Source organism: Bison bison, unplaced genomic scaffold, assembly GCF_000754665.1.
Source record: "Bison bison bison isolate TAMUID 2011002044 unplaced genomic scaffold, Bison_UMD1.0 scf7180017864098, whole genome shotgun sequence".
NCBI classification, from domain to species: Eukaryota; Metazoa; Chordata; class Mammalia; order Artiodactyla; family Bovidae; genus Bison; species Bison bison.
The window spans coordinates 2,030,174-2,045,862 of record NW_011494670.1 but is presented as its reverse complement, the minus strand read 5'-3'; the positions used below and the strand labels follow the sequence as shown (position 1 = coordinate 2,045,862).

Here is a 15,689-nt window from a genome sequence, read left to right as displayed (position 1 = left end):
AGACTGTTCTGTACATCAGTGTCTCTTTTGCTGTCTCGTACACCGGGTTATTGTTACCATCTTTCTAAATTCCATATATATGCGTTAGTATACTGTATTGGTGTTTTTCCTTCTGGCTTACTTCACTCTGTATAATAGGCTCCAGTTTCATCCACCTCATTAGAACTGATTCAAATGTATTCTTTTTAATGGCTGAGTAATATTCCATTGTGTATATGTACCACTGATTTCTTATCCATTCATCTGCTGATGGACATCTAGGTTGCTTCCATGTCCTGGCTATTATAAACAGTGCTGCGATGAACATTGGGGTACACGTGTCTCTTTCCCTTCTGGTTTCCTCAGTGTGTATTCCCAGCAGTGGGATTGCTGATCATAAGGCAGTTCTATTTCCAGTTTTTTAAGGAATCTCCACACTGTTCTCCATAGTGGCTGTACTAGTTTGCATTCCCACCAACAGTGTAAGAGGGTTCCCTTTTCTCCACACCCTCTCCAGCATTTATTATTTGTAGACTTTTGGATCGCAGCCATTCTGACTGGTGTGAAATGGTACCTCATAGTGGTTTTGATTTGCATTTCCCTGATAATGAGTGATGTTGAGCATCTTTTCATGTGTTTGTTAGCCATCTGTATGTCTTCTTTGGAGAAATGTCTATTTAGTTCTTTGGCCCATTTTTTGATTGGGTCGTTTATTTTTCTGGAGTTGAGCTGTAGGAGTTGCTTGTATATTTTTGAGATTAGTTGTTTGTCTGTTGCTTCATTTGCTATTATTTTCTCCCATTCTGAAGGCTGTCTTTTCACCTTGCTAAGAGTTTCCTTTGATGTGCAGAAGCTTTTAAGGTTAATTAGGTCCCATTTGTTTATTTTTGATTTTATTTCCAATATTCTGGGAGGTGGATCATAGAGGATCCTGCTGTGATGTATGTCAGAGAGTGTTTTGCCTATGTTCTCCTCTAGGAGTTTTATAGTTTCTGGTCTTACGTTGAGATCTTTAATCCATTTTGAGTTTATTTTTGTGTATGGTGTTAGAAAGTGGTCTAGTTTCATTCTTTTACAAGTGGTTGATCAGATTTCCCAGCACCACTTGTTAAAGAGATTGTCTTTAATCCATTGTATATTCTTGCCTCCTTTGTCAAAGATAAGGTGTCCATATGTGCGTGGATTTATCTCTGGGCTTTCTATTTTATTCCATTGATCTATATTTCTGTCTTTGTGCCAGTACCATACTGTCTTGATAACTGTGGCTTTGTAGTAGAGCCTGAAGTCAGGTAGGTTGATTCCTCCAGTTCCATTCTTCTTTCTCAAGATTGCTTTGGTTATTCGAGGTTTTTTGTATTTCCATACAAATTGTGAAATTATTTGTTCCAGCTCTGTGAAGAATACTGTTGGTAGCTTGATAGGGATTGCGTTGAATCTATAAATTGCTTTGGGTAGTATACTTATTTTCACTATATTGATTCTTCCAATCCATGAACATGGTATATTTCTCCATCTATTAGTGTCCTCTTTGATTTCTTTCACCAGTGTTTTATAGTTTTCTATATATAGGTCTTTAGTTTCTTTAGGTAGATATATTCCTAAGTATTTTATTCTTTCCGTTGCAATGGTGAATGGAATTGTTTCCTTAATTTCTCTTTCTGTTTTCTCATTATTAGTGTATAGGAATGCAAGGGATTTCTGTGTGTTGATTTTATATCCTGCAACTTTACTATAGTCATTGATTATTTCTAGTAATTTTCTGGTGGAATCTTTAGGGTTTTCTATGTAGAGGATCATGTCATCTGCAAATAGTGAGAGTTTTACTTCTTCTTTTCCTCTAAAGTCAGGAACAAGACAAGGGTGCCCACTTTCACCATTACTATTCAACATAGTTTTGGAAGTTTTGGCCACAGCAATCAGAGCAGAAAAAGAAATAAAAGTCATTTTTCTACTTGACAGAAATACCAGAGTTTTGTTCATGGCAATGGTGAAATCATGCCCCAGGCTCTAGTTCTTTGAAAATGCCTATCTAAATTTTCATGGACTTGCTGAATATTTAATAATTCTCCTTCCTTGATAATTCCCTGATAGCTCAGTTGGTAAAGAATCCACCTGCAAGGCAGGAGACCCCAGTTCGATTCCTGGGTCGGAAAGATCCGCCAGAGAAGGGACAGGCTACCCACTCCAGTATTCTTGAGCTTCCCTAGTGGCTCAGCTGGTAAAGAATCTGCCTGCAATGCGGGAGACCTTGGTTCGATCCCTGGGTTGGGAAGGTCCCCTGAAGAAGGGAGAGGCTACCCACTCCAGTATTCTGGCCTGGAGAATTTCATGGACTATGTAGTCCATAGGGTCACAAAAAGTCAGACACAACTGAACGACTTTCAGTTTCTTTCCTTTCTTGATAGGTTCCTGGTTTTTATAAGGAAAGCTTAAATTACAGAAATATAAATACACTGTTAAGTATCACTAATCAATAATGAAGTCACTGGGACTTTTACATATTTTTGCCTGCATATTACATTTTTTTCCTTCAAAAACTTGATAATATGGAAATCTTCCAAAATTATATATTAATTCCACAAGTGTTTAGGGTATGAACAGTTTTGTGGCCCTTCTAATTATTGGTTGCAGTTTTTTTTAAAAAAAGATTGTCTTCTATGGAATATTTACTTCTGCTTTGTAAAGGTATTTGAGTAATAGTATGTAGATAACATTACCTGTACTTTTTCCAGAAAAGTCAATTAATTATATTTATTTTCCAACTTTATCATATGAGCAAGGTTGCTGGTTCCCATCATCTCCACCCCCAAATGACTTTTAAATGGAAAGCAATGACCCTTACGATTTTTGTCCTTTGATTTCTGCTCTAGATCTTGTGATAACGGTCACTGTATATTGAATGGAACACATGGCACATCCTCAGAGATGAAGAAATCAAACATCCCTGAGTTAGGCATATATTTAAAGGGTATGTATAAAACATTCTCTTTGTATTCTACATCTTAATGGTCAGAATTTAAAGGCAAAATTCCATGCCATTGTTGTACTGAAGATACATTAAGATTTTGTGTTATCCTCTAGGAGATGTTTTTGATTCAGCCTCTGATCCAGTGCCATTGCCACCTGCCAGGCCTCCAACTCGGGACAATCCAAAGCATGGTTCTTCACTCAACAGGACGCCCTCTGATTATGATCTTCTCATCCCTCCATTAGGTTGAAACCTTTAAAACAATTTCAAGCAAACCACTCTGCCATCTCTTTCAATTAACATCTGAATTATCAGAATTCAGGGTTCAATGCAGTGCAGACTTGTTGGGTTCTGAAATTGTCTGAATTAGAATGCAGATTAGAATCTCCAGGTGATGGTGGCTCTCAAGTTCATGTGACCATTATTCCATTTAGATGATTGAAACAGTGCTGTAAGTAGCTGGCATTGGTCAGGGTTTTATCAAGTTGTCTCTTCATGTAAAACATCTTCTGAGGGCACTGTTCATTCCTTCAGGTGCTTGTGCTTTTTATGGATTTGGAGTATTCTTCTGAGATTCTCTTTAAGTACAGTTCTTACTGAATGTGTATTTACTTTTTCTTTCAGTATATAATGACCCATTTCCACTTAGCTAATTACATTATGAGGAATTATGTATTTTATTGCAGAGAGCCAAAAACAAATTCTCTCTTATAATCATTGCAGCTAGAAATAATCTGTTTCAAATTTTACTATGAAGTACACTTAATGTGTGTGTGTGTGTGTATGTGTGAAGGTACCCACAGGTGTATATGTACATAAAAGTTGTCTGGTGTGGGTGTCTATTTCATTAATTTTAGGTAGGAAGCTTCTCACCCTATTTTCAGAGGAAGACAACTTTTAGAAGTTAAAGCTTCACAATAATGTGTCACCATAACATGAAATAATGTATGATGAAGGTTCTTTTGTGAGCTTATTTGAATTATTAGGCTACTGGAAATGAACTTTTCCATTTTTTTTCCCCCAAAGACACCATCACCTGGTATTTCTGGTTACGCAGTTGAATGTCCTGCTCCTATTCTTTCTGCAGTTGAGTGCTTTACTATCACCTACCTGGATTACAAGGGCCTTCTTTACCTAGTCTTTTTCTTTTCTTCTGCTTCTTCCTCTATGCTGGTTTTTTACCTGTTACCCAAGTCTTTATGATTAGATCAGCATTGTCCTATAGAACTTTATGTGGTGACATAAAAGATCTGTATGTATGACTGTAGAACTGAATTTTAGTTTATTTAAATATCTGTATGTAGATGGTTACTACCATATCGGACAATGCAGAGAAGCATTCCAACCTTCATTTTAAAATTATTTTTAATTGGAAGGTAATTGCTTTACAGTGTTATGTTGGTTTCTGCCATTCAGCAACATATAACTCATCCTTTGGCTCTTCATGTACATCTCATATTTTATTTATACTATTCACTCAACCTAGAAGATACCATCCTTGTATTTGATGTAGTGTAAGGTTGCTCAGTTGTGTCTGACTCTTTGTGATCCCCCGGATTGTAGCCTACCAGGATCCTCTGTCCATGGGATTCTCCAGGCAAAAATACTGGAGTAGATTGCCATTCTCCAGAGTGTATTTGATGAACAAATGTTTTTGAGCCCTAATATCCCAGACCTTCCTTTTCTTGGTAACACCTTGCTGAATGCCACTTTCTACCTTCCTCTTCCCTCTTACAAGGCATCTCTTTCTCTCTCTGTGTGACCTATGGGACTTTCACCTCTGAATCATTTGTGAACTTTTTTTAGAACTCTTTATGGAATCTAAGCTCCTCAGGTCAAGGCCTTATGATTTTGATCTTTACATTATCCATGTGCCTAGCATGGTATACAGGAATATCAGGGTGGGGAAAATAACAGTAGGGGCAGATAAAGGATTTGAATAAATAAGATAGTGTAGGAGATAGCTAAAGGTTCAAATGATACTAAGAACTAAGCTCTCTCTTCTATACTTTCATATATTTTACATTAGAAAAGTTTCTCTAATGATCATTAGCAAAGATATTCAGAATATTTTTCCCAAGGCAAGCTGGATGAGTGGTGAAACCATTTGTATTTAAATAAACCTTTATATTCAAGTCAATATATTTAAATCCAGAAGAATATTTGTTACTATAATATGTAGGTATTTATACTCCATTTCATTCACAAGTATTTGCGATTGCTTACAGAAATACATATACTGCAATTTTATTTCTTAAACAATCAAGATGAGGAAAAATATGAATAGGAGACAGTAAGATGTGGCAAGTGAAACATAAGTAGACATAAAAATCTGCTGCAGTATTTTATAGTTAGAAAAGGCGGGAACTATGCAAATATAAGTAACTAGCTTTGGGACCACCACAAGAGTTATTTCTATATTTAACTGTGTCTCTCTAGAGATATCTGGTAAGTAGAAAAAGATGATATTCCTCTACTGCAGGTACATTTTCTGTATATTTTGACAATGAAATATATGGGGAGCATTAGCTTAAATGAATTAAAATCCAGTGGAGCAAACTTTAAAAGATAATTTAAATTATTGGACATTAAATTTGTGTGCATGTAGTGATTTTCCAGTTAGACTGTGAACTCTTACTGTTACACAGAAATTCTGTTTTGATGATGTTGATCTTATAATATTTAGTTCAAACCTCCAGTGTCTTAATATTACAAAGGTTACACAGCTTTTTAACAGAAAGACCTGAGAGAAAAAGTCTGCATATGTGTGTTTGTGTGTCTGTACTTCTCTCCAGACACCCCCCACGAAACAATCAGCTCCCATTACCAAAGTTGGTCAACTGCTGTATAAACACTGCAGGCAAAGTTCTTTATAAGCAGTAACAGAAAATTATTAGTTTTGCCTGAAGTTCTGCTGCTGATACTGACCTTTCTTTAAATGCAGGCGAAGATGCTTTTGACGCTCTGCCTCCGTCCCTCCCACCTCCCCCACCTCCCGCAAGGCACAGTCTCATCGAACATTCGAAACCTCCTGGCTCTGGCAGCCGACCATCCTCAGGACAGGACCTTTTCCTCCTTCCTTCAGGTAGGAGAGAAAACCCAAGCAAACCTTTCACTTGAAGTGAAAGTATTTCTAAGATCATACTGTCAAATAAGCATTAGTAATTCACTGATTTCTAGCTCTCAAGCTGAAAAATCCTGGGCGGAAAATAGCAGTTGGGTGGGTTTGTCAGTTGTTTGGTTTATTGCCAAAAGGATTTTTAAAAATGGTGAAAGCAACAAGGAATCACAGAATTTAGAAATGTTGCTGTATGCTACAAATAACACCTCTATGCTACAAAAGGCATCCCTGAGAACCAGAAGGGCTGTGTTTGAGCTATAGTGATGGGGACAAATTTAGACTCGCTCCTAATTCTGTGTGGTATTTCTAATAACGTGTTTAAAATTTTTTACTAAATATGCTTTAGGGTCATTTTTTATTCCAAAACTCAATATCTTCGTAAATTATACTGCTGTAACATTAGTAGGTATGTTTTTTCTGAAATATCTGCATTTGATTGTTGTATTACTGTTTCTAATGCCTCAGTGTATGTACTAAAATTATTGGTCGAGGAAAATTAATATATAGCTTTTTGTAAAGTCAAGTGAGGAGTAGAAATAAAAAGACTTAGTAAACCATCCACTTCACTAGTCACAATTATCAGGGAAAAAAAATTCTGTTATATTGAATCTGCTGATATTAACTGTTCCAGTCAGCCCTGTTGGTGATACTGTGATCTATACTCAAACGTTTGCTTCCTCAGTTTGGTTTGATTAAACATAGGATAAAGATTTTCTTTCTTAGCAACTGCTTTACATATATGTATGAGATAAATCATGAAAGCCTTTTAAGAGTACTAACTTTGTCTTTTGACCACCTACATGCTTCATAGAAAACTTCGGGATCTTAACCATTGTCATTCACCTTTTACACTTTTCTCATGGTTCTTTTTTTCAATTTGGCTTGATAATTTAGAAGTTTGAAGCAGTTTGTACATATGACACACAAAATTATAGACATATAACTTGGAATATATAATAGCTTCAGTTCTAAAGGCAGTTTATAGTTTATGTTCAAGGAATAATTTTGAGTTTAATTTTTTATCACTAAATACTGAATTGTCCTGTGTCACTCACCCTGTGAAATGCCTCCCTGACCTCATGGATCCCATTAATTTACTGAATGCTACTAGTCTGAGTTACATTTAAGCCCATTGAATGAAAGCTAAGTGCAGTGACTTCTTTTAAAATTAAGCTTTCTAGGAATTAGAACATTTTACACACATGCTTTTACCTGTTTCAAAAGAATCAGTTGTAATATATTTCAGTTATCATAATTTCATTGTTTGTTGCGCTTTGTAAAAATCTTCAAAAATTTTTTACTCACAATTAATTACGAGAAAGGAATACTTCAAAATGAAAAGTCACCTTTTTTATTAGACAGAATGAAACTTGTATAAACTGTTTTATTTCATGCGTAGCTTTGCTTGACTGCCAGAGAGAGACTCAGGAGCAGTTATCCTTAGCCTATGGTGTGAGGCTAACATGAGACCAGAGCAGGGTCTTTTGAAACTGTTGACTCACTCTTGACCTGCTTTTAGGTTTTCCTGATGGCTCAGAGGGTAAAGAATCTGCCTGCAATGCAGAAGACCCAGGTTTGATCCCTATGTTGGGAAGATCTCCTGGAGACGGGAGCAGCTACCCACTACAGTATTATTGCCTAGAGAATTCCATGGACAGAGGAGCCTGGCAGGCTACAGTCCATGGATTCGCAAAGAGTCAGACATGACTGAGCAACTAACACACGCACTTGACCTACTTTTATACACGGAAGTACTCTAATTCCATTCCAAATAATATCGACATCCCTTGATACTAAATACTTGTAAGAAGAAAAAAATGCAGCTTTCTTCCCCCATTTCCAGTCATTCAGTTCAGTTCAGTTGCTCAGTCGTGTCCGACTCTTTTGCGACCCCATGAATCACAGCATGCCAGGCCTCCCTGTCCATCACCAATTCCCGGAGTTCACTCAGACTCACATCCATTGAGTCAGTGATGCCATCCAGCCATCTCATCCTCTGTCATCCCCTTCTGCTCCTGCCTCCCATCCCTCCCAGCATCAGAGTCTTTTCCAATGAGTCAACTCTTCGCATGAGGTGGCCAAAGTACTGGAGTTTTAGCTTTAGCTTCATTCCTTCCAAAGAACACCCAGGGCTTATCTCCTCTTGAATGGACTGGTTGGATGTCCTTGCAGTCCAAGGGACTCTCAAGAGTCTTCTCCAACACCACAGTTCAAAAGCATCAGTTCTTCGGCACTCAGCTTTCTTTACAGTCCAACTCTCACATCCATACATGACCACAGGAAAAACCATAGCCTTGACTAGACGGCCCTTTGTTGGCAAAGTAATGTCTCTGCTTTTCAATATGCTATCTAGGTTGGTCATAACTTTCCTTCCAAGGAGTAAGCATCTTTTAATTTCATGGCTGCAGTCACCATCTGCAGTGATTTTGGAGCCCAAAAAAAAATGAAGTCTGTCACTGTTTACATTGCTTCCTCATCTATTTGCCATGAAGTGATGGGACCAGATGCCATGATCTTCATTTTCTGAATGTTGAGCTTTAAGCCAAATTTTTCATTCTCCTCTTTCACTTTCATCAAGAGGCTTTTGAGTTCCTCTTCACTTTCTGCCATAAGGGTGGCGTCATCTGCATATCTGAGATTATTGATATTTCTCCTGTCAACCTTGATTCCATCTTGTGCTTCTTCTAGCCCAGCGTTTCTCATGATGTACTCTGCACAGAACAGATTTCTAGTCTGTTGCTAGTTGCTTTATGAGATCCAATGAGTCACTGTTTTTATTCATTTTTAAACCACATGTATTAGACTTCCTCTTTATCAAAAAAGTATTTTAATTGTTCTTAATGGAATATCATAGAACACGAAGGTTTCTTTCAGCTTATAAATAAGCACTTGACTAATTCTGCAAAGGATTAACACATTATAGTGTCTAAAAAGTGAAATAGAAAATCATAAAATCAGTTCTTCACTCTGAATTGAACTTCCTAAAAGAATCATTTATAAATACTAAACCGAAGTTTAACTCAGTAGTTGTAGAACCATATAAGGTAAACAAAGGTGATTGCTAAATTTAAACAGATATATGAGCATATTACTGCCATTTAAAATTTTAGATCAGTGTAATGATAAGCCTTTTCTGGCATTATGAAGATTTGGTTTCCTTGAGGAAATCAGTATCCCTAATTAAAGACAGAGGTTAGATATCTTCATGATGTTAAGTACCTCTTTAAACCAGCCTCTTTATTGCAGCATTCAGTGCCCTGCACACCTGAGTCAGGCCCACCGTTCCAGCCTTACAAGCCCACTGACTGCTCTATAATAGTGATTTTTAAACTACAGGGCCCAGTGTTTCTGCAAAAGAGCCTTAGGGCTCCTATACGATCAAAAAGGGGAAGTGAAGCAGGGACACAGCTCTGATGCTGCTTTTATCTGGTTTCCATTGTAGGCCTTCATGCAAGATTTCTTTTGGCAAAATAGGAATGCCCACCCCACGATACATGAGCCATCTACTCTGGACAAGTCAGTCATATCTTAACAAAACCTGAAGAGTCCTCAAAAAAAGCTTTATGCTTTCCTGTCTACAAACCAGGGCTACTGCTAGCACATATATGCTTTTATGTGCATTACAAAAAGACATTTCTTTTGTGTTGGTGGGTTGAAATAGGCATGCCTCCCTCTGCTTTGTGCCAGAGCCAGTGCTCCAGGAACAAAGCCAAGGCTGTAGTTATGTCTGCTCATTCCCAGTACTGCGTCTTTGTGCAGTGCACAAAATACACAATGTATCTGGCAGCCCTTACTGAACCTTTCCTCACTGTATTTCTACCTGGAATCTTTTGAAGTCGTATCCAATCTGAAAGTCACAATTCAACTCTGAAAGCTAGCCAAAAAAGCTAGCTATCTTTATTAGAGATAAAGGAGAGTTTTTCACTGGGATCCAGAAATGCAATTGCATAAGTAAAGTACAGAGAAAGCTTGGATCATTAGCAACAGTTACTGGGAATGCTTTAGGGGTTTGGTTGCCTATGACCTTTATGAGGCACACCCATGACATGGTTTCCGAGGGTGTTCATGCCCTTTGAGGGTTGCCCTCACAGAGTTCAGGTCAGAGATCCAGTGAGGCGAGGTCCTCCCTGGGGCACAGCCAGTGTGGAGACTACGATGTCTGAGTGTTGAAGGATTCATGGGGTAGAACAGAAGGATTCATGGGGTAAAACCATGAATTGTGGTCTTGAGACCAGCAGCATCAGCATCACCTAGAAATTTGTTAAAAAATGCCAGTGCTTTAGACCTACTCAAGACTTACTAAATCAGAAACTCTGGGAGTAGGACCAAAAGTCTGTATTCTGACAAGCCTTTGGGGTGATTCTGATGCATGCCCAAGTTGGAGAAACCCGAGACTAGCTTATTCCTGGAGGAATGGAATGCAGCCAGCATGAGAAAGGGAAATAAAACCACACCATGTGAACTATGGTACATCAAAGGAGCTGACGGTGTTTTAGCCAAGAGGATCGAAGATCTTGAATATATAGAGTTGCCTTCAACCACTGTATTTGTGAGAGAATGATTAGATTTCTTCCATGTCTCCTCAAATGATCAAAGACTGACCAGTGAGAAGAATTAGGAGTGAAAAAATGCATTCCTCTTAAGCTTCCTGAATTAATAATAATTCATATATCTCAGATGGGTACTGAATTCTCTAACACTGGAAAGCTTAATCAGTGACAAACCACTACATATGGGGATTTTATGAATATGAGTTAAAGAGTGAGGAGTTTTGTTTCACTTCAGTAGCCCTTTAAACCCTATTACAAGCCTATCAGTTACATCTAGCATTGATAGTCTTTTAAAACTTTCAGAGTATTGGATCAATCTTTGAGATAAGTTTTGGGCAGTATCTTTGAGATAATTTGGGGGCAGTCCAGAGGAAAGATGCCATTGTTTTAACTGTTCAAATTGCCTCTTTTCCTACACTTGAGTAAAAGATTGTAAGTACTTCAGATAGTGGGGAAAAAGAATTAAGAAAATTGCATAATGCCTCCTCCCAGAGAAAACCTCTTGTTAGGTTTCCTTCTTGCACAGCATTATTTTGATATCTATTTCTGCACTTTAAAGTGCAGAGCAAACCTTTTCCTCCCAATCTTTCCTCAGTTTTTAATAATCTCTTAAAATAAGTGTTAAAAATTTTCAGTTTAGCATTACCATACTATAAATCACAGACAGTAGTGTCCTGCATTTTAGAGTAGACTAATCCCATCATGTTTATTCATTCATTTCTGAAACATTTATTACTACATATAATGATACACTGGCTATGGTATTTTCACTTTGTAAGTTTTAATCCTAAGTGTGGATATAAAATTTTATTTTAGTGGATTTTTGAAGAATTTATTTTTAAAAACTATTGATTTTCAAGTTTGGTAATTATTGTGCTCTCTGTGGGAACTGTATCATATGTATTTTCCCATTGACGCAGGAACCCTTCCAACATTACAATTTGCTGCAGAAGCCCAGTTTACCCTGTACCTGACCAGTAGCCAAACTTATCATGAAGCATCATAGTGATTCAGAATTGAATTAAATATTCCATGCTATTTATGTTCACATTTTATTGTACCCAGTGACTTTTTAGATGCAATAGATTAATGGTACAATATCATACTACTGTATATTATGTAGTCTATTTATGACTCAGTAATCAGTCTGGAATCTAATATTTAGCCTTAAATAGATGATTAGAAATAGCTTAGGTATATCTAACAAAACTATAAATTTACCCTTAAGGAAACAGAAAAGTTTATGTATTGTAGAAGACAGTCTGTTCTCTGACCCAATAATAAATCTGTGATGTTTTAGAATGAACAAGAACTAAAAGTAAATTTTATTGAACATTTAACTGTAAATCTTTGGAAATTTCCTGTATTTATGCAGAAATAACCATATTTGGTCCCTTTGGTTAGCCTTCCAAAATCAAAAGATTAATATTTGTTGCATGGAATTTATCTTCTTACTCCTTCCTAAAACGTTTCAGCAAAATTAATGAGGCTGATCTATTGACCTTTTAATTATTGAAAACTCAGAATCTAAGACTCATTTTAATCTCAAAATTAATGAAAGCAAATTAAGTAGCCTTGGTTAGGTTAAAAAAAAAGTCTCTAGCAAAGCTAGGGATAATTATTGTATTCAAATAAGGAAAGAAAATAATGACTTCAACTCTTGCCTTACATTATCTAGTCAAACTTTAGTCTGAGTATGCATTTCCTTCTTAAATTATCAAATTCTTACATGTTTTTTAATATCAAACTCAAATGAAATTTAAAACAATGAAATATCTGTTCTTCTTTAATAGTTAACATTTTAGCCTTATGTTAGCAATACAAATTTCACAGAATTTGAATTTATGAAAAATCAGAATCTAAATTAGTTTTTGGTAGTTAAAAGTAAATATCTATGAAGTGCAGGCTGTTTACCAAGTAGTGTGCCTGGTACCGTGTTTCTGTTAGGAGATAATAATTCAAACCAGTTGAGTATAAGATAAGGTCCCTGTCCTTTAGATGTCAAGTCCATTTTACAGATTATGTCTGCCTAATGCTTGAGAGAGATTAATTGATATGATAATACTATAACAGGCAGAATTCAAAATCCACTTTTTCTTGTTGACTTTACAACAGTTTATATTTATTGTACAGGACAAATTGGGGCATAAAATTAAAATTAGAAACAGTTTTTATCATCAAACAATTTTACCATCAAATAAGAGATCTGAAAGATACAAAATTAGTAGTGTGCATCAGTTAGGAAAAACAGGGAAAAGCATTTTTGCCCAAGTGATGAATAAATTTGAAAATATGCAGGCAGATTAGAAATGGTTACTATCAGTCATGAAATGTTTTCTTACTTTCAAAAATTGATCTTTACAGAGAATTTCTAATTGTTTTCTTCAGCCAGTTGGCAGAGATAATAGTTTTAATCTGAAAATTATCTTTATTTTTAAGATCCCTTTTTTGATCCAGCAAGTGGCCAAGTTCCTTTGCCTCCTGCTAGGAGATTACCAGGTGAAAATGTCAAATCCAACAGAGCATCACAGGACTATGATCCGCTTCCTTCATCTTCAGGTGAGTTGGCTAACAATACTAAGAATACTACTTACATTTGCATAGTGCTTTTTAGAGCACCTTTCATTCATTATATAATTTAACGAGTGCTGCCAGCCTAAGAAAGTATTTTTATCACCTGTGCATTTGCTCATAAAGCATGTATTACGTGAAGAATGCCTATAGAATTGTCTCACAGAAAATATTAAACTAAGCCTTAATATTAATTTTGATCTGTCAGTAAGGCATGTTCTGTGCCTCAAAAATCTATTCATTCTCTAACTGAGCTCATGGGAAGATCCAAGGCATCCAAGTAAGTAAATATTTCATTCTCTAACTTTTGTTTTGCCTTATCAAATATGAGAAATGGGAAAGATGTCTATGTACACTGAAATGTTGCATTCTCTTATTTTTCCATTAAGGAAAAAAAAAATTTCTTTAGAATTACTATTAGCACCAGACTGTTAATTTTCAAGCTTATTTAGGGCTATCATGCAATGTTCAGCTGCCAGTCAGTAAGTGCTGGGGTGGTCAAAGAGTTGGTTCAGGATTTTGGTACAATGTTTCGGAAAACCCAAACTTTTTGACCAACCCAATAGAAGGATGTACCATTTCAGTAACTACAAGTCATACTCATAGCCATTATTAATGAAATGCTGCTGATCTGCTTCTTCAGGATGCCTTCCTTGACCCACCATATCTAAAATAGCTCCCCCTACTTCACACACTTTCTATCCCCTTCTTTTGCCTTATGTTTCTTAATACCACCTTCCATTAATTTGTTTGCTTGACTGTTTATCTCCTCACTTGAATATTAATGTTTTAAAGATATATCATGATTTGGTTCACTGCTATATCCCCAAGTGTCCAGAGGAGTGCCTAGCACATTTTTTTTGGATGAGTGGCTGGATACAAGAGAGGAGGGAAGAGTAACTGATAGATGTTATGCTGAACATACACATATTAAACAATTAAAACAATATATTTGTCTCACAATTAGAAGCATCAGAAGTTTTTCCTATGTAAATTTTTGTCCTATATCAGTATTTTTTTAACTATATTTTGACATTTTTTTTTAAGTACAGTTGATTTATAATATGTTACTTTCAGGTGTATAACAAAGTATTATATAACTGAGTATATATATATATGTGTGTGTGTGTTTATATCAGTTCTGTTTAGTCACTCAGTCATGTCCAACTCTTTGCAATCCCATGGACTGCAGCATGCCAGGCCTCCCTGTCCATCACCAACTCCAGGAGTTTACTCAAACTCATGACAATTGAGTCAGTGATGCCATCCAACCATTTTGCATCCACTGTCGTCCCCTTCTCCTGCCTTCAATCTTTGCCAGCATCAGGGTCTTTTCCAGTGAGTCTGTTCTTTGTATCAGGTGGCCAAAGTACTGCAGTTTCAGCATCAGTCCTTCCAATGAATATTCAGGACTGATTTCCTTTAGGATGGACTGGTTGGATCTCCTTGCTGTCCAGTGGACTCTCAAGAGTCTTTTCCAACACCACAGTTCAAAAGCATCAATTCTTCAGCGCTCAGCTTTCTTTACAGGCCAACTCTCAACATCCATGCATGACTACTGGAAAAACCATAGCTTTGACTAGACGGACCTTTGTGCCAAAGTAATGTCTCTGCTTTTTAATAAATTGTCTAGGTTGGTCATAGCTTTTCTTCCAAGGAGCAAGCATCTTTTAATTTCATGGCTGCAGTCACCATCTGCCGTGATTTTGGAGCTCAAAAAAATAAAGTCTGTCACTGTTTCCCCATCTATTTGCCATGAACTGATGGGACCAGATGCCATGATCTTAGTTTTTTGAATGTTGAGTTTTAAGCCAAATTTTTCACACTCGTCTTACACTTTCATCAAGAGGCTCTTTAGTTTTTCTTTGCTTTCTGCCATAAGGGTGGTGTCATCTGCATATCTGAGGTTATTGATATTTCTCCCAGCAATCTTGATTCCAGCTTGTGCTTCATCCAGTCCAGCATTTCTCATGATGTAGTCTGCATATAAGTTAAATAAGCAGGGTAACAATATACAACCTTGACATACTCCTTTCCCAATTTGAAAACAGTCTGTTTTTCCATGTTAACTTCTAACTGTGCTTCTTGACCTGCAATACAGATTTCTCAGGAGGCAGGTCAGGTGGTCTGGTACTCCTATCTCTTGAAGAATTTTCGACAGTTTGTTATGATCCACACAGTCAAAGGCTTTGGCATAATCAATAAGCAGAAGTAGAGGTTTTTCTGGAACTCTCTTGCTTTGTCAATGATCCAACAGATGTTGGCAACTTGATCTCTGGTGCCTCTGCCTTTTCTAAACCCAGCTTGAACATCTGGAAGTTCACGGTTCATGTACTGTTGAAGCCTGGCATGGATAATTTTGAGCATTCTTTGCTAGCTTATGAGATGAGTGCAGTTATGCAGTCATTTGAGCATTCTTTGGCATTGGAATGAAAACTGACCTTTTCCAGTCCTATGGCCACTGCTGAGTTTTCCAAATGTGCTGGCATATTGAGTGCAG

The 15,689-nt window shown here is 36.8% G+C and overlaps 1 protein-coding gene across 3 annotated transcripts in view; it reads left to right on the top strand.

The window, feature by feature from the left end:
- Positions 1-15,689, top strand: part of CBLB (Cbl proto-oncogene B, E3 ubiquitin protein ligase) — a 230,380-nt gene that overhangs the window by 200,760 nt on the left and 13,931 nt on the right. For all 3 annotated transcript variants that reach the window (XM_010838541.1, XM_010838540.1, XM_010838539.1), the window contains exons 15-18: positions 2,850-2,947; positions 3,061-3,192; positions 5,892-6,032; positions 13,058-13,177. In XM_010838541.1, the coding sequence (XP_010836843.1) occupies positions 2,850-2,947; positions 3,061-3,192; positions 5,892-6,032; positions 13,058-13,177 (491 nt within the window). The remainder of the gene's footprint in view (positions 1-2,849; positions 2,948-3,060; positions 3,193-5,891; positions 6,033-13,057; positions 13,178-15,689) is intronic.